The 24,095-nt window shown below is 41.8% G+C and overlaps 1 protein-coding gene across 1 annotated transcript in view; it reads right to left on the bottom strand.

Moving 5' to 3' along the window:
* col27a1a (collagen, type XXVII, alpha 1a) overlaps window positions 1-24,095 on the bottom strand; it is a 70,392-nt gene that overhangs the window by 40,582 nt on the left and 5,715 nt on the right. The window contains exons 3-7 of the mRNA XM_044174545.1: window positions 16,642-18,149; window positions 12,540-12,593; window positions 6,131-6,184; window positions 3,956-4,009; window positions 3,754-3,807 (exon numbers count right to left, since the gene is read on the bottom strand). Coding sequence (XP_044030480.1) covers window positions 3,754-3,807; window positions 3,956-4,009; window positions 6,131-6,184; window positions 12,540-12,593; window positions 16,642-18,149 — 1,724 coding nt within the window. The remainder of the gene's footprint in view (window positions 1-3,753; window positions 3,808-3,955; window positions 4,010-6,130; window positions 6,185-12,539; window positions 12,594-16,641; window positions 18,150-24,095) is intronic.

Here is a 24,095-nt window from a genome sequence, read left to right on the forward strand (position 1 = left end):
CCACTATGAGGATTATTGTTGACCCTAAAATCGTCACACATAGACGTATGGCACATATGTGAAAAGCACATGTACGCACTTTTTATAAAAAAGGACTCAACATAATGTGTCTCAAGACAGTCATATTTACAGTCTATATGAGTGTTTATGGATTAGTTGACTGTTGTCTAGCTGCATACTGACGCTCTAACTGATCTTTTGGGACAACACTGTTAGTCTTTTCTTCTTCATAACTGCCTGCACCCCTGGCCCAATAACATTTTTTCAGATAGCTAGCTTTTAAAATGCACTGATGACTATGATGATATATGATATATGTTTAAGTTGATTGATTCATTAACTTTCACTTGATGCTGATGACATGGTAATGTTTCACCCACAGCACCTGCATCTGATAGGGAACTACAGCCAGGCTGGAAAAATACCAATGTTATCATAATTCAAAAGAAGAAAAAGACATCAGTTCAATGCCAGAAGCAAAACTATAGCATACAATACAGTATGGAAATATGGATGTTTGATTTCTTGCCAAGAGTTAGATGAGAGGATCTAACCACTCTCAGGTCCGTTTGTTAAGAATAGAGTTTGAGACAGGAGGCTTAGCTAAGCATAAAGACTGGTAGCAGGGGGAAACAGTTAGCCTGGCTCTTTCCAAAGTTAAGTGCCTACCACCACCCCTAAAGCTAACTAGCTAACATGTTGCATCTCATTTGTTTCATCCATACACAAACAGAAATGTAAAAATGGCAATTTTTGGTTTTACAGGGAGTTACATGCTGTTTCTTGGCAAACAACAGCCAGGTGCAAAGACTTCGTTGTGCTAAGCTATGCTATCTCCATCCTGACTCTAGCTCTTAGATGAGTGTCGTATTGATCTTCTAATCTAACTCTTGGCAAGAAAGCAAATAAGCGTGTTTTCAAAAATGTGCAGGAAAACATCTACCAAGGCCTACAGACATAATAAGATTAGATTAACTCCTGGGGTACTGAGCCATACAGTACATTAATATGTTAACAAACACAAACACAAACTGTTCTCAGACCAGCACTTCTTTTAAAGATGTGAAGAAGTTAACCAGATTATCGGAAATTGTAAAATTATGTACTCGAAACCCTGCAACTGAAAGCTAAGTTACGATGCTACTGTACAGTATGTCTTGGCTTTAAGAGAGAATAAGCAGTCGTAGTGTGAAAGACAGATGTAGAAAAGGCTGATAAAAAGAAGAGAAGAGACAGATCAACTAGCAGTGGGAATAGACATAGACGAAAGAAGGATGGAGGCAGTAAGGTGAGACATGTGGCTTGTAATGTGGCCTTGTAGTTGAGGTTTGGCCCTGTGTGTGTCCCCTCTCTCTGACCCTGGCTACCATACTGAAAAGCCATTCAACGTCTGCTTGGTAGAACAAATGTTGTACAGAGTGGAACATGCTTGGCTCGTCTCACGGTGTAAAATCACACTCCCATCGCACGTTCAAAGCACTACTGCTTTCTCCATTAAAGTTTTCCATGGAAAACCAGCAGCCAAATTCCAGAATTCCCGGTTGAAGTGTCAAGCTAAGGCTGATAAAGAGCCTCTATGCGTGTGTGTGTGTGCATCTGGGTGTGTGTGTGAGAGAGGCAGAGAAGGTGAAAGGGAAAAATACAGAGGAGAACAGAGAAAAAGCTGCTGTTGTCCAGTTTTCCTAAACCACAGCTTCAGAGTAACGAGCCAAGCAAGCAAGACAGAGCAAGTCAAACAGCAAGAGAGGTATGAAGAGGAAGAAACAGCACATGTGAGTTTCGGGGTGGCCCACTTCTGCGATGTAATTGTGATGAAAGTTATCATTGCTTTTCAATATTGTATTGACCATGCAGCAGGCCTTAGTGTCTCAGTGGAGAGACCTGCATCAGGACAGGACAAGCCTGGGACTTTCCACCTGAGCTGACTGAAAAAGGAGCGGAACAGAACAAAGCTTTTTTCTAGACAGTCTGCACTACCACAGCACAATTTGGACATTGACTCACATCTCTGTCATAGTAGGATCAAGATTCATTAAAACAAACGGAGTGAAGCACAGCTGAGACCTGAGAGAAGTTATTGTACATTGTTTTCAATGCAGGATGTAAATAGGATACTTAACAGCTCTGTGTTTGTGTATGGAAAGGAAGCTGACTCCTTGCGGTTAATTTAACAAGTTTCCTCTACAGTCATCATGTCTGTGGTTTGTTGACCAATACCTGCTGTAATGATGTCAGAGTTTGTGTTGATGAAGTTGCCATGGCAACAACTTCACAGTCATGAGGATGTGACTTCATTCTGATATACTCTTAAGGAGAAGCTATGATGTACCCTTGGGCCTCATGAGCATCTGCACTGCTCATCTCAGTGTAGACAGGTGGGGAGTGTTGGTATGTACCTTCAGTTTCTGTCCCTGCCAGGTGATTTTACCTTTATGCTAAACAATAATTTGTGGCTAATCTCAGAGTAGTACAAGAGGTCAATCAGCTGTCGGTCTTGGACCTGTACACTCTCACCTGCAGCTCTGATTCACATGTCACTGTCTAACTTGCTGTCAAATCACTGCCAAGACTCATTTAGCTTGAACGAAGTCTGTGAATGTTTTCCACCAGCTTTACATTTTCCATTATGACTGAGTGTGTGTGAAAGAGAGAGAGACAGAGACATACAAATGGACACAGAGACAAACACAGAGAAAAGCAGACTCCTAACAAAAGCCATATGTTAAGCTTGAAGCAGCCATCCAACTAGAGTCTGACACATTGTTACAGAGCACTGTGGCTCTGGGAAGACATGCAAAGGCCATTTACACCTCTGCTTAAATGCATACAATCAACCTGCTATATTCAATTACTTCTTCTACTTTGTTTAAAATGTGTGTTCAATTCTATTTGATACATAATGTGACTGCAAGCAGTTCATGAGGTCTTCTTCTGCCACCACGAGACGTCCTGGATGGGAATCACTGCTGTATTGTATCTAAATGTTTTATGTGCACACACACTGACAAGCACGCTGGAATGCATGCGCACAATCATGTACAAAGACACATACACAACTCAAACTTTCCTCTTGGACTTACTCTTGGTCTGAGCTTGTCCCACTACTGTCTACCAGAAGCTCTGTCCCACTTTTTCTTCCCTACACTCATGAATCACTCAAGTTTGCGACTTAAGTAACATCTAAGACGCTGGTAATTTTGTGTTTGAGCGCATGAGTGCATGCTCCCCATCCTCATTTCCCTGATGACAAAAACCTCCTGCTTCATCCCTCATGACATCCTTCCTGCCAACATTAAGACCCCTTTTTGCTGGATCCAGCAAACACAGATGGAAGAAATGGTAAACACAGCCCAAATGGAGAAAGAGAGATGGAGAGAATTAAGGAGGAGGAGACAAGGAGAGATCTTTACAAAGATGAGAGGGTTTACACACAGACACACACACACACACACACACACACACACACACACACACACACACACACGCATGAACGCATTACAACAGACATAATACAAAAACACAAGGGTTATGAAATGGTCACAGTGACTCATGCAAACCTTCTTTCCTGGGCTTTCCCAAACTTTTCAAGGGTCTCACTATTCAAAGTTTGTAGATGTAAGCACAATGCCCACTCAACATCAACTGGGAAATGGGAGCTCTTATGGTCAGCATTTTTAAGGACATTGAATTTCATTTCATTGGAAGGAATTTGGTGCAAGGATATTCAGAAGCTTTGGGGTGTGCCGGTCTTACCTTCCGACCTTCTTGGCCAGTCAGTCCAACCGGGCCAATAATCCCTGAGTCTCCCTGGAACACAAAGCGAGAATGTCAAAAGGCAGTAATGCAACAATGACTAGTTGTACAAATAGCAATCATAAATATGCTAGGAGCTTGCCAAACAGGACATTGTTACAAATGAATGTTTAATTTAAGAGGAAAAGGAGGGACACAGTACTTTCTCTCCTTTAGGTGCTGGCCCAGGTGAGATGCCAGGGTCTCCTTTTCTCCCCTGATGAAAAGAAAAACACAAAGGAGGACATTGTATAGGTGAAAATGACCCAACTGCACTTCAGTGATTTCAAACTCTGAAAGTATCTGACTAACAATCATATGAACAAAATAAGTTCACTGGCCAACACCTTTCATTTGGACTAAGGAAAAAGTTAAGGCTACAAAAGGTTGCCTCTATAAATACCATACTAGATAATAGGAAGCTACAATTAATGAAAAAGAATAGGACTGAGTTACCATGTGACTGATGAATTCACATAGAAAAATCTGTACAGATGCTTTTCTTAGCCACACAGCATTATGTGCCCCTCCAGTCACACACGCCAAGCTTCATTGTCAGCAGGTAACAATAATGGGGCTTCAGCACATCAAAGCTATGGATCGGAAATTACACTGAGTGCTGACTCCTTCTCTCCCCATGGACCCCTGCTATTTACAACTTTGTTTCATTTAATAACGATGAAAGACCAAAGATTGCAGTGAAAGCCCCAGACATCAAACACTTCAGAATCATTCTCTCAACACACCTGCCAGGTAGAAGAAGCCTACACTGCACCACTCTGCCTTGAATTTACTGAAGTGTTCATTCACTGAGGCAGGGTTTCAAATATTTGGCTTGCTGAATATGTCTACTCCACTTTTTTCCATTAGCACTCCATTAGTGTTCCGTGAGTACTCTTGGATCTGGCATGTTTGTTTGAGTGTAACTTATTATTATTATTATACATTTTTTATATAGTATATTACCATTATATTGTATTATTATGTATGATATGCGTCTTAAAGGAATAGTTCAACCTTTTGAGAAATACTAACACAATCTAATACAAAATCCACTTACTAGCGCCTATAAAGCTCACTAATTATTTTAGTGGCCGGGCATAATGACTTCCTAGAGACTCCAGGAGGTCACTGCTCCCAACCAAGAAATAGTCTGGCACATAACCCCACATAAAACCACAATTTGTCATTTTTACTCTTAGTTTTTTGTATGGATTTAACAAATGCAACCCAATGTGTTAATTAGTGAGCTTTAGAGGCGCTGGTAAGTGAATTTTATAACTTGGACAGAGCCAGGCTAGCTGTTTCCCCCTGTTTCCAGTCTTTATGCTAAGCTAAGCTAAGAAAGAGAAAATTATAAAAAGTGAAGAATGCAACTCAAAAGAAAAGCAAAAGAGAAGGAATAATATACAGTAAATTACAACAGGGAGACAAGGACAAACACGGCCCCTTTAGGATGGGTGAGCAGTGTGACCACATGCAGCTACACAGTTGTCATTTATGCAAAACATTTTTATAATGCACTTTAAATACAGGTGCTCCTCACTATGTACTCAGAGGTACACCCAGAGTTCAAGGGTGTTTGCTAAAGCATACATCAGTCCAGACATAAGATGAGGGATTCAGAGAATTTGTCTTGGGCAGGGTCATCTCCTGTTCACACGGTAAAATTAGACAGATTTATTTGTAGTTCTCATATTACCACTCGTAATGTCATTTCCTGGAGCTCTGATAAATCACTCCCCTGGTGTCGAACCACCCTTCTCTCCTCTCTCCGCTCGAGTTGAAGTGGTAGCACATAGACTCACAGAAACAGCATATAAATGCATAAACATACACACACATTAGAGCATATTTGGAGCTTAAATCGAGCAGATCTCCAAGAATCTGAAAAACCTTAATGAACTTTAAATATAAATGGGACTCCTGACATTCACCTCTGCAGCACACATGTTAAAGTGATACAGTGATACAGCTCTTCAGTATAAGTGCTGTGGTGTTCATAGTGTCTGAAACTGCCAGATGTGGCCGCGCTGCCGTGAACTTGGATGGCCCTGATTCTTCAGCCATAAAGCTCCATTACCCTTGTTGCACTTTATGGATTCCAGCTGATATAGAAAAACTGAAAATGTAACACATCCTCAAAGGATTGTCATTCACGTTAGAGGCAAGAGAAGATCATAAACGTCCTATTATTAAATTAGTAGTAGAGGCAGGTACATAATTGTGTAATGGTTTCATGTGGAAATATCACCATGGCTGCCAGGCTCTTGGCAAAAAAAAGAAAAAAGAAAGGCTCACTTGTGATCATGAGTTAGACTAAGAGTGTGTAAGATACCTTGAGCCCGGGTGGACCATGTCGGCCAGGGTTTCCATGGGGACCAGGGGCGCCCTGTGGAAAAGCCAGAGAGAGGAAAACATAATCAAACAGTGATCGAGCTCTCAATCAGTCTTCTTATTGGGATAGAGCTGATTCAGACTGTGGCTTTGCTACTGTGAATGGGACCAGAGAAGGCGGGGGGGCAAAGTCTGTCTGGAGAACCTCAGCCTTCATGCTACTTGCCTAATTTTCTATACATCAGCTATGTGTGTGTGTGTGTGTGTGTGTGTGTGTGTGTGAGTTGGGTGGTGAGGTATTTGCGGTTGGTGTTGGGGGTAGAAGTTTATGGAAAATGAGGCTCTGTGGAGCTGCTTCACCATATGGATGTGGTTTTCCTGCCCCCTGTTGCCCCCAAACACACACACACAAACAGACATTTGCCAAGAATCTTAATGAGTAATGCAGATCAACTAGTATCATAACATTTTGAATTCCTCCACTGGTGTGTGTTTCTGTCTGCATTGGCTGTTGCTGAGGAAATTAACACAACTGTGTCTAAAAGCAAACAAAGCGAGATCTACAGTAGCAGCATACTGGTAATGTGAACCATCTCTCCCTGTCCAGCATTCCCCATGGGAAGGTTTAGCAGAAAACCTTTGGAAGCCAGAGTATGAATCTACACCAATTTTTCTTTAGTTTAAACAGCAGTCGTCAGACAGAAGCACGGCGGTTGTTGCTATGTCTCCACCATACATTTATCTTTCTGTCTGTCTACTTTCTCATCCTCTGAGTGACTTTTTCCTGTGGATCTCTGACCTCACTCCTGCCCTCCACGTGGTACAGCACCCTTGGGCCCCTAACCTACTCCCGTAGTGGGTCAAGGGTTGAGCAAGTCGGAGAGGGTGGAAAAAGAGCCACGACTGCTTTAAGAGTCGGTCAGCAATTTTCACTGAGGTGTGTCAAAACAAATCAGGAAGCCATTATGTTAGTAATCTGGTCTGCAGCATCAAAAAACAACATCTAGTGACATCCAGACAGGCAGCTCTCTATATTATCCTACAGAGGAAAAAAAGGTAAGCTGGGGTTTGGACTGGGTTATACAGCTCAACAAAAAAGCCCTTTGAGCAAAGTTCAAAAACAGACATACTGGTCGGGTGCAGACATGACAACATAAATGCCTTCTGCTGTAACTGCTCTTCCTGTCAAAGGGTGCTTTGATGACATGTCATGTCTGAGTCACTTGAGACAGGGCTTCTCGTGAATTAAAGAGTTTCCCCTCGGGGATCAATAAAGTATTTTGGTTCTGAATGAACAAGACATTTCTAAGTGTCTGTAAAGGTGTCATCTCTCCATTGTGAATCACAGAACAATCAGGATTTCTACACTCCAAAACAATATTAAAAAAATAAGCCACAGGACTTAAAAATGCTGTTTTGATAAGATCTGAAATAATCGTAAAGCTTCTTGTGTTTTACAAACGACATACTTTCATTCCAAGGATTCTCAAGTTTTAAAGATCTTGCCTCTTTTCCTCTCGCATTCTCTTCCCTTTTCATTTTCAGTTTGTATTCAGCTCCCTCGACAGTTAGTGTGTCCAGATACTGTTGAGGGACGCTGTTGTGCCCTAAATAAACTTAAACAAACTAGACATGTTTGAATTACATGCTTCAAAATTAACCCTGTGGTTTACCGCAGTTTGGGCAGTACACTGGTAGGCACAGGCTGGCACCAACATTTGGCAATGTGCTCTTGCATCCATGTCGTGTGTCCCTTTCTCGCACAACAGGTGTCTAATTAGAGAAGACCAGGGTGGGGCACACACAAGCTGAGGGCTATCAAATGAAAAGCCACCAACCTCTGAACAGCGATTCAGGGCGTTACTGTGGTTCCTGTGGTAATATTGCTGCTTGCTCAATGCAACTCTTTCTAAATTGAGACAAAATGGTCAAAAACTAAACAAATGATAGCTCCTAATGTTTCATGTTATGGTAACATGCATGCTGCCTGCTCTGAGGTATATAAATATTTGTCCTTGAATCTACAAAATTCTATATCAACACCATATGTGTAACTTAAAGCCAAGACATTCTGTATATGTACTTATGGATCTTAAATCTGGATTCATGACATCACTCCCAAGGTTACATTCCCACACAGACAATTTTAGACGAGCCCTTTTAATGGGCTATGCTGTAAACATAGTTTGACTTGCAACACTAGCTTGTAAAAGACAGTTTAAATGTATATACAGTCACCATATTAAAGATAAAAGAGATTCTGTATGATACCATGCCAAATGAGAGCCGAAGGGGCAATGTCTGATAAACTAACATTAGATCAAGAGCATGTGAAACCACTGGACGACTGAAAATTTGCCTCTGAGGATTCAGTAGAATATTTCACTGTTTGTTAGTCGCAATAGCATGCCTTGCCATCACTAAGTGAAAATATCAGAATTTGCAGTCCATAAATTACAGTAAAACGTCATAATAATAATAAACAGAAGCAGACAGGGTGAATGAATTAAGCTGCACTGGTAAAAAGCTAATCATATAAATTTATTTGCATCAAAAGCCAAAAGTTTTTTAGAGCTGAATACATCATGCAGGGACCAGAGTATATGAAAAAGGAAATAGTAAGCAATCCAAAGTATTATTTAGGCATTTACAACAATAACAGTAATAACTCATAATGGCCATGACAAGTTTGAAAATTATGATGGAAACCTAGAGCTAACTTTATGCCAAACTTCTAAAACTTGGTATTAAAAAATGTATTAACGTGCCCAAAGGGGGGATTTCGAAAATAATGAATTGAAGCATGGTCTGTGATTTTTACTGTCCTGGAGATTATTACAGTAATGTTCCAGAGGAGAGATCCATATATACAGTTTACACTGGGGACTATAACAGATCCTTAAAAAGCTGATCTGTTGCCTGGTGTTACCAAAACAGCCCAACACACTGCCCCTAAGTAGAGCTCAACACCTTTACTCATTTTAAAGTTCTTTATAGTCTAGTTTCCCAGGTTTCTATATGAAATGCCCATCTGGGATCTGAATTAGCTTTACGTGCAGGTGAAGCAAGGTGGGGGAATTTGAGGAGAAGCATGAGGAAAGATGGGCGACAGACATTTTCTTCACTCAGACAAAGACCCTTTTGAGCCAGCAGGCTCCAGACGAATACATGCAGCCAGTCTTCAGATAGATACAGGCCTGTGTACTCATGATGCATCCACTGCACGTTTCCTCTCACACCCTTCTACCACGTCGTCATTATACACCTACAAAAGAGTTCACCCTGACTATTCATGGACACCTAGCAAAGGCTTCTGTACTGACAGAGGTTGCCATAGCGATGGCGTCTCACACTCACATGTGTGGGATCAGAGGTCAAGGTTCATGGGTGGTGCTTAGTGGGCTCAATGGTGCTCTGTGTGTCATCATACAGACTTCCAGTAATCCAGGGCTACAGAAGGTCATGCAAAAAACTGGCAAGGCTGCGAACAGCTCTCTCTGCAGCAAAAACCCTGTGAGTGGAATTTAATTTTTCACATAAAGAGATGATGCTTATGATCAAATGATGCCATGCCACCTGCGAGCCTGCAGCCTTAGCAACCTGCAGCGTGAAATCAGATTTGGAGTTAATTATTTCAGTCACAAGTGAATTATCTTTTCCCAAATTGAAACCACACTCATATCTGGCCAAGAGGGGAGAATTTGGACATGAACATGTGTTTGTGAGTGTGTGTTGCAAGTGTGTAAGTATGTGTATATGCAGCTCAGTGTTTGCACATGCACACATGCATGGCAGCAACAATTAAACTTGATAAATGCTTTTGTTTACAGGAAAGCTCCATAATCTGTCTCACTCTTTATATAGGCAGGTCATAAACACAGCCACATATGTCTGTGCTACACGGGCGTGGGATTAGTGCTGTAGCGTGTATACATTTCTGTGTGAGCGCTGGTGTGTACTTGTGTTTGCGTTAAACAAAATGACTGTGAGGTTAGAGTCAGACACTGCCGGCATGTTTGCAAGTGACCCCCGTTAAAGTGGCATCAAAACCAAAGGCCTTTACAAGTGCTTTTTTATTGAAGTGGCATGTTTTCATTGTTTGCGCTTTGCAAACCAACCACTTCCACTGACAATGCCACAGGCAGTTCAGCTGGTTTGCTATGGTTGACAAAGGCCACGTCTAAGACACCAGGATGTAAATCAGTATGAGGTGATTGGTCAATACATACTGCTGATGAATGAGGTTTGAGACAGGCATAGGGGCTTTACCAAGGACAAGTTTGAGTCAAAACTGTATGTGCAACCCTGTCCAGTCTCCAACCTAAGCTGGAGGAAATCTGTAGCAGTGCATATTTGTAACTGTTTTTTCTGTTCATATGTAAGGAAATTTGATTCATGACTTGCTAATCTTCAAAAGAAAAATTCTTCTTAGACCCTCAAATTAAACGTGGTGCATATTTTGAGAAAAAACGCTGCACGGTCACACAAAAATAGTTCCACTTAGAAAGGACTTATATAATACTTGACTTGACCAAGTTCACGCAGCTCTGCGCATAGATTTTTAAGCCCAATTAAAGTTTTATTCCAGGTAAATTTGATTTGGATCATAAGAAATCCACCTAAGCGGGGCTGATGTTGTGGAACTGCTACTGGAGACGGAATGGGAGGTGCTGCTGGGGCTTAAATATCTTTAATTAGAGCCAGACAAAGACCTTCTTATATGTCTATAGTGGTGGGGGAACACAGAGACTTTAGCTTAAGAGTCTCTCAGACACAGACAAACACAAACAGTAAGTAATAATTAAAAAACACACACATTAAAAAGACACAAGCACATGCATCCAAATAAAGCACCAATCATTTACTGTATATTTGATGTATTTATATTATTCTATTGTCTGGACTGATTGAGTAGCTTGTTTGTAGTGTGTCTATTAATTAAAATTGAAAAACAAGGAACCAGAGGCTTCTGTAGTCTGTAATATATATAAAAAACAAGACTAAGAGTCTACAGCCATGCTAGCATGCAGCAGTGCTTTGAACTAAATGCTAACGTCAGCCTGCTAACGTGCACAATGATAACGCTAACATGCTGATGTTAAGCAGGTATAAAGTTTACCATGTTCATTGTATTACTTAGTTTAGTGTGTTAGCATACTAACATTTGCTTAATAGTAAACACAAAGCTGAGGCTGATGGGAATGTCATTAGTTTTGCAGGTATTTTGTCGTGAACAGAAGTTTTGAGCAAATTAAAATTTTGACTTGATGATGGCGCTAGATGAAAAATACAGGGGATTACCAAAGTTATTATAATTCATCCAGAGGGGAACATGAATGTGTGTACTAAATTTCATGGTAATCCATCCAGTAGTTGTCAAGACATTCCAGTCAAAACCATACATTTCAACCTGCTGGTGGTGCTAGAGGAAAAGTCAGGGGATCACCAAAGTATTCAGGTTTCATCCTCTGGGGACCATGAATGACATGTACAAATTTCGGGGCAATTCATCCAATAGTTGTTGAGATATTTCAGTCTGGACCAAAATGGCAGACCAACCAACTGACTTAGAGCCACGTGTGGCTAAAAAACATGTCAGTTTGAATATATATTTTAGAGAGAAACAGAGGGAGTAAAAGAGAATTCCTTGAAGAAGACACACGAATGAGACTATATCTCTTTAACTGCCTTGGAGAAAGAGGCCTTTCACTAGTCCAGAATGGGATTCCTATGAAGTGTCGGTGCAGCCTGCTGCAACAGCTCAGTGAGGAGAAGAAAGTCCAGTGGAGCCATGTGTTCTCTGTCTGTTTACAGTGCTTTTATTAGGCATCCTGTGGCACGGGCTGCCTTTTGAAAGGCAGTCTTTATAGGAGCTTTCCTGTTTATGCTGAGGGGTGGGAGGTCAGCACTCGCAGCCCCGTGCTGAATATGGTCAATCTGCCTGCATAAGAAAACTTTGTGTGTGAGTATGTGTGACTGTGTGTGTGTGTGTGTGTGTGTGTGTGTGTGTGTGTGTCAGCTGGGTGATGGGAGGGATTTAAAGGGATGTGGGAGCCTGGCTTGGCAGGTTATTATTGTAACTTCAGAAAATGGTCCAGGAACACACAGATACAGTCCTCTCTGTCCTTGTCTGTCTGTCTTTCTGAGTCACGTCTCTGCCAAGGGGGTTATTTACTGACTGTTTGTGTTTGAGCTTTCAGTCAACATGTACGTCAGCAGCAGTAGCAAAAACAAAAAGAAACACACACGCATGCAAAGAGATGCCCACAATAAAACTAAATAAAGACACGCTTATTAACATGGTTCCATAAAAAAAAAAATCCTGGAGTCGAACACCAGATAAAATAATTTCTAGAGGTTACAAATGGAAGTGTGTTTGATGTGGCTGGAGAATGACCAAGGAGACTTACCCGAGGACCCCTCTTGCCTGGCAGGCCTGGCTTTCCTGGAGGTCCTGGCAGTCCCTGGAGGGAGAGAGCATTCAGTCAGTGTTGCATACTGACATATACCATACAGATGATCTTATTCAATACCTGAGCAATCTCCTTCTATCAAAACCATCAGGTCTTTAAGACTCCTTTGTATGCTCCCACAGACAGGCTGCACAGTGGCTGCTGGGTAAAAAGTCACAGCTTTTCCCTCTGAAGTAATTCCATCTCAAGGTGATGAGAGTTCAGCCTTATTCATCTGGAAGTTCTGAGCCTGTGTGGCAGGAAACCATAGAAGAACTAGAAATAACAGGTCATATCCTGTGCCACTCAATGCCCCTGTGTGGCTTTATCAGCCTTGTGCTCATTCGTTTTCTTTTAATCAAAAAAGGAAGGAAAAGGAGAGGTTAGGAAAAACAGAGGGCCTGTGGTTGCTGTGGCTAACAAGAGCTACCTGTAGGGCCATGATGTAAATGTGTGTTAAAACCTCTATATGGCATATTTAAAATGTTTTCTTCACTGTAAATAGATTACAGTATTTTTACTATGTTGAGATCTAGTAAAAAAGCAGCAGCATCTACCATAAAGCGCAGTTGTGTGAAAGTTGTTCCCTTTCTGTAGTTTCCTCATCTCAGTTTTCACAAGGCTATGAACTTTAAGAGACAAAGCACAACTTCAAAAACGATTTCAACTTCAAAACAACACCAACCCTCTCATATACACACAAACCTGAGTCTAAAGGTTATAGTGATCCATCCACCTGTGTATAGCAGTCTGTCTGCGATTTGGTTTATATCACTCTGAAAATTAGAATTGGACCCCCACCATCTCTTCCAGGATGACCTCCATGGTTGAGACCACCCCCATTGTTACAGGTGGTGTGTTCTATCAACACACACTCCTGTCTATCTTCACACTTCCACCCCCTGCTTTGGCCCTCCTTACACTTGTTTGTTTGGTTATTCCTACCCTTTTTGCACCTGTCCATCTTTAACATATTTCTTTCTTTCCAAAGAGAATTTGCTTGTTGACTGTTGTCTAGCCAGTGATGTGGCAGTTTCAGGAAATTCCCACATCAAGTATTTTCCAATCACCACACTTCAAACACAGTCTGATGGCAAAGGTTGTTTTCCGTTATGAGGTTTAGACTTGCTGACTGTGCCCATGAGGATTTTAGGGCATGATTTGTGCCACCTGACAACTGAATCGGAATGATGTATTCAGAGTTGTGCTGTGATTTGTGAAAGCAATTGAAAGTTTAAAAAGAATTACTAAAATGTACTTGTTCGACAAAATGATTCAAACAACAATTCAAAACTACTGGAATACACAGCACAAATTTGCAAACTCCCTATAATCTTTACTTCCATCATTTCAAATGAAGCTTTCCAATTGTGGCAACATTTAAGTACTAAGAAGCTTGCAGGTACAATTTCACTGAATACAGAAGTCAGTTCAGGTTTAAATTAAATTTAAACTCACAGCCAGTACAGCTCCAATTAAAAATTAATCAGATTAAAACTCCAACTCTCACTTTCAGCGATCATATAAAAATGCAGAACATATAAATCACATTCAGGTGTGCAGTGGAGCAGATCTCAGAGGAAGTAGTTTTTAAAGCAGCAGTGAGGAGCCAAAGGTGCTTCAGATGGGGAACTGTTGCCATATCTGTGCACTGGATGTTTCCCCTGGCAGTCAGAGTGCAGAATCTGCCAGTGGAAACAAGAGAAATCACAGTTCCATTGTGTCTTTCAGCAGAAGACTCTTAATGCTTTAGACAGCAAGAGTGATGAATGATATTTTAATATTTGTCAAAATGTTTGTGTATGTGTATATATAAGAAAGAGAGTGTGTGTGTACAAGACTGTGCTGTGAGAAGGTGTGAGAGACAGTATGCACATGCCACGTGTGTTTATGAAATCCAAACTATGCTGAAAAGAAAGCGTGACTGGGTTCATCTGGGATCTGCCAAGGCACTACATGGCAACACAGAGACACACACCCACCCACTCACACACACACACACACACACACACACACACACACACACACACACACACACACACACACACACACATATGCGCACACATCCATGCATGCATACATGCACACACACTTTGACAGGAAGCACCTGTTTAATCCCTAATATATTCTCAGAGTAAACAATCCACATGTGAGTCTAAATATGTGATTGTGTCAAATGACTGCATTTAAGTCAGAACCCAGACAAAACACACATTTTTACAAAGATAATGTAATAAGTAAGTAATGTAAAGCCTTGAACATTTATACAGATTCTGAATACTCCTGAGCAATAACTGGAGCACATGCTACAGTTTTTGTGCTGATCCTTTCGTTTCGTTTCGACATTCAGACACAGTTTCGTGTTGAAAGCACTACTCTCAGATTGGTGTAAATTTATGACAAAGCATAGTATCAGCACGTATAAATGTGTCAGACAGTCCTCCAGTAAATTACCTTATAACTTCCCTTAATCATCCTTTGACAATCTCTTTTCTGTGGGAGATTACAGAACATCATATTGAGATTGCAAGTAGTGCTTTCTAAATGGCAGCAATTTGGTTCACTGTAATGACAGTCAAGTCTGGTGTGGACATTAGTATAGATGTAAATTAGCCAACCCTTGACACACCGCACTCTGCAATCTACAGCGGCAAATTACAGACCACTACAAAGAATAAGAATGGCAAACACACAGGCCCTGCTCACACTTTTAAGTTGACTCAATCACAAGGGTAGCTTTAAATAAAAGTACAAACACACCCAGAACGTGCTGAGGAGACATTGAGGTCTGATTACTCAGGCCACATTTGAAAGTGAAGAACTGTGTAGACAATTATGCATAGCTTATAACATGATAAAACTCCCAAACACAGTTGATTCATCTATGCCAAACAACTTGGACAAAATAATGTTTTGGACAAAAAGTAGTTAACAAAGTCCTTTTCTCTGCTCTGTGGCCTAGCACGAATGTGAGTGTGCATGTGTGTATTTTCTATTAAGAAGCAGTCACAGTTTACCCACAAATAAAATCAACTATGAAGCTAAGTTTGATCTCAAGTGGTCAGTCAAGATGCAACTGAGATGCACTTGGATGCTGTGTGAAAATGTGAAAAAATAAGAAAGGTGAAAATAGACCTGCCTGCCACAGTGTTCCTGCTCCTTGTGATATACTATATGCCTGGCCTACCTTTGTGCCTGTATTGGGAAGCTGAATGATGGTGTTTACTGACTGCTTTGACCCTTGACCTAGCTTTGAAAGAGGGCCATGAGATCTCCACTAACCCTCTATGACAGAGGAATCTGGTGCAGAGACGGCAAGGCGTCAGACCTGACACGTCACACCCAGCCTGGAGGGTTCTGTGCACAGAAGGACGAAAGGAGGGAGGAAAAGTAGTGGAAAGGAGATAGTGCCACATTAACCTACATATCTCTGTGGTCTCTTATTTCCAGCCCCAGAGCACTAGAGTCAAACCTGGTCTTTCACTGGTGACAAAGACCAGCACAGACTGCGATGTCCCTAATGGAGCATACTTCACTCACTTTCACCACTTTCCTAAACCATCAAGCTCACCACCAACAATTGCCAACACAAACAGCCGAGACATAAACTGCATGTCTCTTCATCTTGGTTTTGCAAAACCTTTAGTGCTGCAAAATCTCTATATGTGTGTGCTCGCATGCCATCTCTGTCTTTCCTTTAGCAAGTACAAAATGCTACAGCCAGGCAACTGACCAGAGCCAAAAAGGAAACCATAGCACGTCAAATTAGCTATTCTACACTGGCACCTTGTCAGCCTTAGAAACGATTTTATAATGCTCTTTTATAATCCTTGTTTTTTCCATAGTCATCCATAGCCTGGGCCCCTTTTATACTGCTATGCTTCTATGTTCCCCAACAGTCCACCAGGGACCTTACATCTTTAAAAATTGTAGTGTTAGCCAGCCCTTGATCCAAGTCAGAAAAGAGTACTCAAGCACATAGATGCATATGTTGTAAATGTACTTAATTCGCCCTTTTTGTGGCACTAACAAACCAACCCAACAGAGCAGAGGTGCTTACCGCTGGGCCTGCTTCTCCTTTCTGTCCTATAGGTCCAGCCAGCAGGGAGAACTGAGTAGGTGGTACCTCCCAGCTCTGGAAGGCATCAGTAGCGGGTGGTGTTACTGGGTTATACGAAGGTCTGGTTGGTTTCGGGGTGACTGGAGCCTTGGTGGTTTTGACTTGCTTTGTTGATTTGATGACCTGTTTGACTGGCTTGGAGGTTTTAGCAGTTGTAGTTTTGGAGATTGTTGATTTTGAGGGGTTGACTTTGGATATCGTTGGTTTAGAAGGGACAACTTTGACAGAATTTGTTCTGGGTTTGGATGGAGTGGCATCGGATGGCAAAACTTTAGGCTTGGGAGATGTTTTCTTGGCTGTGGTGGGTTGTGGTTTCTTTGGGACTGCAACTTGGTCTGATAAGTCTGACTTTATCTTGAAGGGTTTGGTGCTGGTAGTGGCTGGAATAGTAGGTTTCTTCTTGTTGTCTATTCCGGCTATCGTCTTTTTGGAGCTGTTATGAGGAGTGGGATTTGTGGGAGTGGGTTTGGAGGGTTTCTGATTTGAAGCTTTAGAGGTGGAGGGTCCTGGGTTTGGTGGTTTTGTCAGGGGTTCTCTTGTCCTGAGTGGTGCTGTGACAGTTTCAGTCCTGGCCTTGGGAGACGGGGAGGCCAAACCAAGCTGGACTATGACTGGTATCACAGTTCCCAGCAGGGGTGTATGAATGGTCCCAGGGCTGGGCTTTATTGTTTGGGTGGGAGCCACATATCTGACAGCCGAGGCAGCAGCGGCAACACTCTTGGCAAGGCTCAGCCTCGTGGGCTTCCTCGCTGTTTCCGGGCTACCGCGTTTAGGTGTAGCAGCAGTAGCTGTGATGTTTGTTTCTCGTGGTAGGATAGGCAACAAGGGAGGAAGGTTAGGCCTGTATGTATCAGCTTCCCTGCACTGTTTCTTAATGTACTTGCAGTAGTTGTGAGCTGCCTGTGCAGAAGGGACCAGGTCAAACTGGCAGATGGCTCCTTCAAAGTGGGCTGAGGCTTGTTGCTGGCTTGTCCGCCCAAGCAGGAAGGAGCCCTGGAGCTCTGGAGCCAGTCCCTCCTCACTGTCACACCCAAAGTCTGCATGAACACTCTGCTCTCCGCAGGAGGCATATAGAGTCACTCGCTGTCCATTAATTCCCACCGCCAGCTGGTGCCACTGACCATCATGGGGCTCATAGGGCAATGCCACCGAGGTGTTTGGTCCTGTGTGAAGGACCAGATTGCCCGGTGCAAGCTGCAGACCGAGAAGGAGCTTCCTGCGGCCTGAGAGCAGGGTGAAGAGGAAAGCACTGTTGACACGGTGTGAGCGAACACTCAGGACCAGTGCCAAGTTGGGCCAGATGGCCGCTGGGAAGACTGAGCGCAATGGAGTTTCAATGTGCGCCCGCTGGTTGAGGATGATCCCCGATTTGAATGGAATGACCCCTGCTGGCACCGAGCGTGACGGCTTCTCTCCCTTGAGCCCCAACTTTTGGAGGATGTCCACATCTGGATAGAAGGGAGAGTGGTGTTAGAGGAACAAATACTTATAACATGCTTGTTTATGAAGGTTACAGACCAATGCAGTTAGACAAAAGTGAAAATGAAAATGAAATGAAGACTTCTTCTGATCAGATCTGTTTTGTTGATCCTTGATCATTCTTTTCATATTCCATTATATGTCTATGTCTATGTTCTGTAACCACAATTTACAGCGATGACAATATTTCCTGCCATAATCAGGAACCTGGGAGTACATCATCAGAAACAAGGTACATGCTCTTACATTTGCCTCTGTGAAAAAGAAAAATGGCTACATACATAAATGCCAAGGCATTAAAAAAATTTAAACATCACACAAGGACAACGGCAGGACACAGGAGAGCAATGACTTTTCCACTGAGCATCTGGACTGATAAGAAACTTTTTCTATTGTATGTGCCCAAACTGTGTTGTCCCTAAACGCAACACTAATTCATGCTAACTGTGAGTGAAACACAGGGAAAAATGGACAGGATTACTAGTCCCAGTTTTGTTGATGTAGTAACTCTCAGAAACATGGCTACTTGAGCAACAATTACACACACACATCAACAGTTAGCAGATATGAATGAGAGGAAAACATCTTAAAATTATTAATAGGACATTCTGGACTCATTGTGAGAATTTGCTCTTCCTGAAACAAGTGAGGTTCAGCAAAATATTTTAGCTGTCTTTGACTGTGGCAGTTGGACAGACTATTCTAGCTTGTGAGCCAATTTTCCAATAACTTCCTGATCTTTCAGCCAACACAGAACAGCAGTTCACAAAGTAATGGAGCTCAAAACACTGCAGGGTGATGAGATGGGAAAAAAGATGGTTGAAGCAAAAAAGAAAATACAAAGAATAATAAACTCACTGGGTTTTGAGGCCACCAAACTGCTTCTGTATGCTGTCTAGTGCAATTTTAGGCCAAAACAAATGACTATGTATAGGTCCAGACAGACAAAAACTACGCTGATGATAGGGGAGTATGGAGCGACCTTGACCGGTTGGTCAGTTCATGCTCTCTGAGTGGGTAGATGCTGCACAGAGGTGCTGTGGTGGCCTTTGTTTCAAATGTCAGTGGTTTGCAGCCTTCTCTCCAATATGGCAAGTTGTGGCATCATTTTGACTATATGACTCTCGTGAAGCATAAAACAGCTGGCCATATTTTAACAGCTCCAAAGGGTAACAAAAAACATTTGAGGTTTCAAAGCCGAACCAAAGTACTGTGGTTCCAAATGATTGATGTTTACCTAATTGTGCCTTCCTGCTTTTGGTCGTTGAATTTGGGTTTTGTTCTAGAAAGTGCCATGCTGTCAGGTTCTGCCATTCGAGGAGGCTAAATTAATGTCCAATAAACTTTTAATATATTTTTGGTTTACATGGAGAAAATAAATGAAAGAAGAACATTCATTTGATCGAGAACTCTGACTTGCACTTGCAACATGCAAAGTGATGCAATAGCTATTTAAACAAGAATAATGTCCAGCTTCTGATGCACTTCATGCTTTTTTCTACTTATAATCATGTTACATAAATTCACTAAAATTTGATTCCCCATGCGACAGTGAAAAAATAATGCAGGAAATATATTAATTCCTTCGTCATATCACCATATTCTTGGTAAGGACTGCCAATAACCGGCCCCTTCATCTCCATGGCCATGTGAGGCAGTGAGCAAGACAAGACTTTGTCATTGGTGTTCACTCTGTGCTGATGGAAACATGACGCTTGGTGGAGGTAATTGTGAAGGGAGCTCAGTCAAGGCCAAAGCAGCCAGTGCCAGGAACGCACAATCTAAAGCTAAAGGACCTAATCCTCTCTTACTAACCATCTGGCCAACACACTCCCCTATAAGGGAAAAAGAGACCGTGGATACTGTTTAAAAAAAACAATATGTGTTTGTGAATTTTGAGGCACAAGGGACAGAGTTCAGGTTCTAAATGTACATTTGGTGGCAAAGTTATATAATTTCCACACCAATTAGCACATCTGAGTGCTTGCTGTACTGTATGTTGAAATATATGTGCTGGAAATGTTTGCTTGACTGATATCAAGGCATGGCCTCATTGTTTTAAGGCTATAGGGGATTAATTAGCCAAAGGACGTCGGCATCATCAGACAGCCTCCCCTTTTCCCTTCTCCTCTCTGTCCTTCTCATCAATAGAGTTAGTTTGGAAATTCAGAACATGACCACAATCACCACAAATGTGTACAGCATCTCCCTGCCTGGAGGCAGAACACAGTTTCCAGCCTTTCAGCCAACTTTGACTCTCTTTTCAGTGTTTCAGTCTCAGTGGTCCCAGCGCTCATTCTCTATATGACCTGTGATCTCAGACCCAGGCCCCTCAACATTTTTATTGTCTTTGGGTTCACTCTGACCTGTGGTCACTGGGCCTTGTCTAATTGGGACATGTGTATAGAAGCCCTGCTTGTGAAAAGATAGAAAAAAGGGCAAGCAATGTTGATGAGATGACAGAAAGTGGGAAAGATGAGGGGAAAGACAGATGGGATGTCCTAACAGTTGCTGTACTGGTAAGCCATAGAGAGCAAGGACTTCAATGAGATGCTTGTCTTTCTATAATAGGCTTGCTTCATTAGACCATGGACAGGGGCTCAGACTTTGGAAATATATAATTGCTCGGAAAGTTTAAAAAAACGTTAAGAGTGGGAATCTGATCCCTAGTAATACCGGTAGTTATCAAGGAATTAGACCTGAGGGAGGAAGCAGCTCAGAACTTAAATGTTTTTTGCAGAAAGAGTTCTCACATGTATGATGTCAAACAAAAACTTCACTTAAACTAATCTGTCTACTCTGGAATTATTGAGTGTTATTGATACATACCAGGTTTTAACACATGATGAATCTGATTCCGTAGAACATTGTTCTCAATGACATCTAAACATTTTTTTTTTTGCTCAGTCAGACTGTCAAAATAAGGCAAATGTAGACATGCTTCTCCTATATAGCCAGTTCTTTATGGTCTTTCCATGTTCATGTATAGGGCTGTAAGACTTTCCCCTGCCTTAAAACATTAGGGCTTTATAAAATAGCCTGAGGAAACAAGACCTACATGGGGTATAGTGTATACCCATCCACACAGTGAATTCTCCTCTCTGTGTGGTCTCTTCTGCTGTAAAGGACAATAGGACATGGCAGTGAGGCAGAGGGTGTATTACATGTATCTGTTCTGTACATAGACTCCTGTCTCCAAACTTCTTTATTTAAATACCACTTGTACTATTACTGGGGCATACATTAACCATGTGGTTTTAGATATACAGCATACTGTATGGATGTGAACATACACACACACACACACACACAGACACACACACACACACACAGACAGACTTGTGTTTAACACATGGCTGGAGTTCATAGCCTTGCTCTGTGCCAAGTCACTCAAGTAGGACAGAGAGAAAGTCCAAGGCTCTTCACTCTGTTATGTTATCCCTTGTAGAGGATGAAGTCACAGATTCATTCGAACACACTCGAAAGATCTCTCTTTGGTTGGCCTACGCTACTCTACAGTGAGCCATTTATGATATCTCTGAGCGGAAAAATCATCCCCACAGCAATACATTGCATGTATTCCCACAATATCAGATTTGGAATCAGGGTTTATGATTCATGATTTAAATAAGGGAAAAAACTTCTTCTTTTAAGAGTAATTATTTGATATTTTGCCTTTATTTGGTAGCGACAGTAGAGATACAGACAGGAATGCAGGGAAAGATGTAGACATGCAACAAAGGTCCCTGGCTGGAATCAAACCAGGGACATTGTGGTAATATGGTATGCAACCTAACCACTAGGGCACCAGATGCCCCCATTCACATTTCTTGGGGCATTTTTGCCTTTATTTGACAGTTGACAGTGTAGAGAGAGACAGGAAACAAGGTGAGAGAGGCATGACAGCAGTAAAGGTCCCTGCGATCAAACCATTGCATAAATCGTTAGCCCTCCTCCTTTTACATTTTTCTTCTAAATGTATGCCATTGCAGTGCTGTTATGAACCACATAAAAGCTAACCCCAAAACTCAAAACTGACCATTTTCCCAAATAAAATGATCTTGAGATACAATATGCAGCTCATTGGGTTTGTGCTCCAAAAGGGAACGTTATACAAGCATTTGGTCAGCACTGAGTCAGCTGTCTGCCAAGGGTCCTGAGAATGATCCTATGGCATCCACTGCTTCTTAACAGGGTGATCAGAGAGCAGAGCTACTGTTTCAGAAACTGGCACAGGAAAAATCTTTAAAGAGTACTCCACTGATTCAGCTTTGCACTTCTATAACATGATGCGAATCACGATGGACAGTTTAAAAAAAAAAGTTAAAAATTGATGCAGCAGGACCAGGGTTGTCATCTTTTTTATTCCTTGCATTCTTCTTCCTTGTTAAAACCTGGCGCCTACATTATCCACAATGCAACTTGACCACTGACAGTTTGGTTGGAGATTCAAGTGTGTTATGCTAGTAGCGGCTAATGTAGCCTCGAGCTGCTAATCTCAAGCAGAAATGAGCAGCGGGCTACAGAGGTCTGGTAACCTCACTTCTTGCGAACCCCACACCCCAAGATTCCTTGCAGTCATCAAAGCCAGAAAAGGCTTTATACAACTTTTTTCACATATGCAAGTGTGTATACTCCCTAAAACCTGTAAACAGACCAAAACCAAAAAGATTCTCACTCCAAGCTCTGGTCTGTTTGGATGCCTTTCTCAGCATCTCTATGAGCAGCGCAAGAGTCAGACCAATTTTGACTGTGCCTGTTGAATCTACTCAGGTACGAAAACACTCAGATCTACACTCTTTGAGAAAAAGACCTAAAGCGATGTTTGTCATCAGTGTTTGCAGCACTGATGATGGAAATTCCTACACAGACAGCATCGTTCACCTTCGTTGACCGTGACTGCAGAGACAGTGTTGCCAGATTTGACTGATGCCAAGTAGCCCAATCAGAGCCTAAAACCAGCTATACTGCCATTTTTTATTTCCACTTAGGAAAAGGATTTTTTTTGTCTGTCTGAGATACTTTTAAACTCTGAAACGACAAGCCGGTGTGATGATATTTTCTTAAAATAACACACTAACAGCTTGGTCGCAAATACCTGCACCTAGACCAATCTACATCCAAAACCGTGGTTACAGCTATGAAAAATGATATCTACCAAGTATTTTTGATAATGTTACATCAAATATAAAAAGTTATCTTTTTACCACAGAGCTTTGACTTTATAACTGAATAATAATTGGAATTGGAAAAAAGATTTCAGCTCTGTTGTAATGAACTGAGATGACATTTGGATTTGTCGGTCATCAGTTTTCAGTGACTGCGTGTTGGGCCTATTGAACTCTGTGCCCTGTCAGTCTCAATCATGATAACTGGAGAAGAGAAGGGGCCGATTCACTGGACTGTATCTATAACTTTTCACCAGGGGAAGCCACCAAATGGTTCAAAAAGTAGCTCAAATGAAGTCTCCCAAAACAATTACCTGCCCAATCACATAAAAACTAGCCCAACTCCCAAACTGGCAACTGTCAGTGGACATTGAAACACACCCATTGTTGCACAAGAGACAAAAACGATAAGATTGTATTTTATATATTACACATCCAGCAGTTACAGACCAACATTATCATTAATTTGGGAAATGTAAGTCCAATATTCACTCTCTTTTAGCTCAGTTTTTGGTCTCTACCAACTTCCGAGTGAAATATCAGGCTCTTTAGCTGCTGAATGCTATGTTCGCCAGCTAGTCGCTAACTGTGTCTGTCTGCTGTTTGGTGTTGAGCAGGTAGTGTACAGTGGGTTTTTAGAGCTTTTTTCACTGAAAACAGCTGCTGCTGCCTGCTGCAGCTGAAAACAACGCTATGAGAGCGGTGAGAGTGAACCAAAACAGTAAAGTTCTGGGCCGGTCAGCTAAA

This window comes from Siniperca chuatsi, linkage group LG18 (genome assembly GCF_020085105.1).
Source record: "Siniperca chuatsi isolate FFG_IHB_CAS linkage group LG18, ASM2008510v1, whole genome shotgun sequence".
Classification (NCBI taxonomy): domain Eukaryota; kingdom Metazoa; phylum Chordata; class Actinopteri; order Centrarchiformes; family Sinipercidae; genus Siniperca; species Siniperca chuatsi.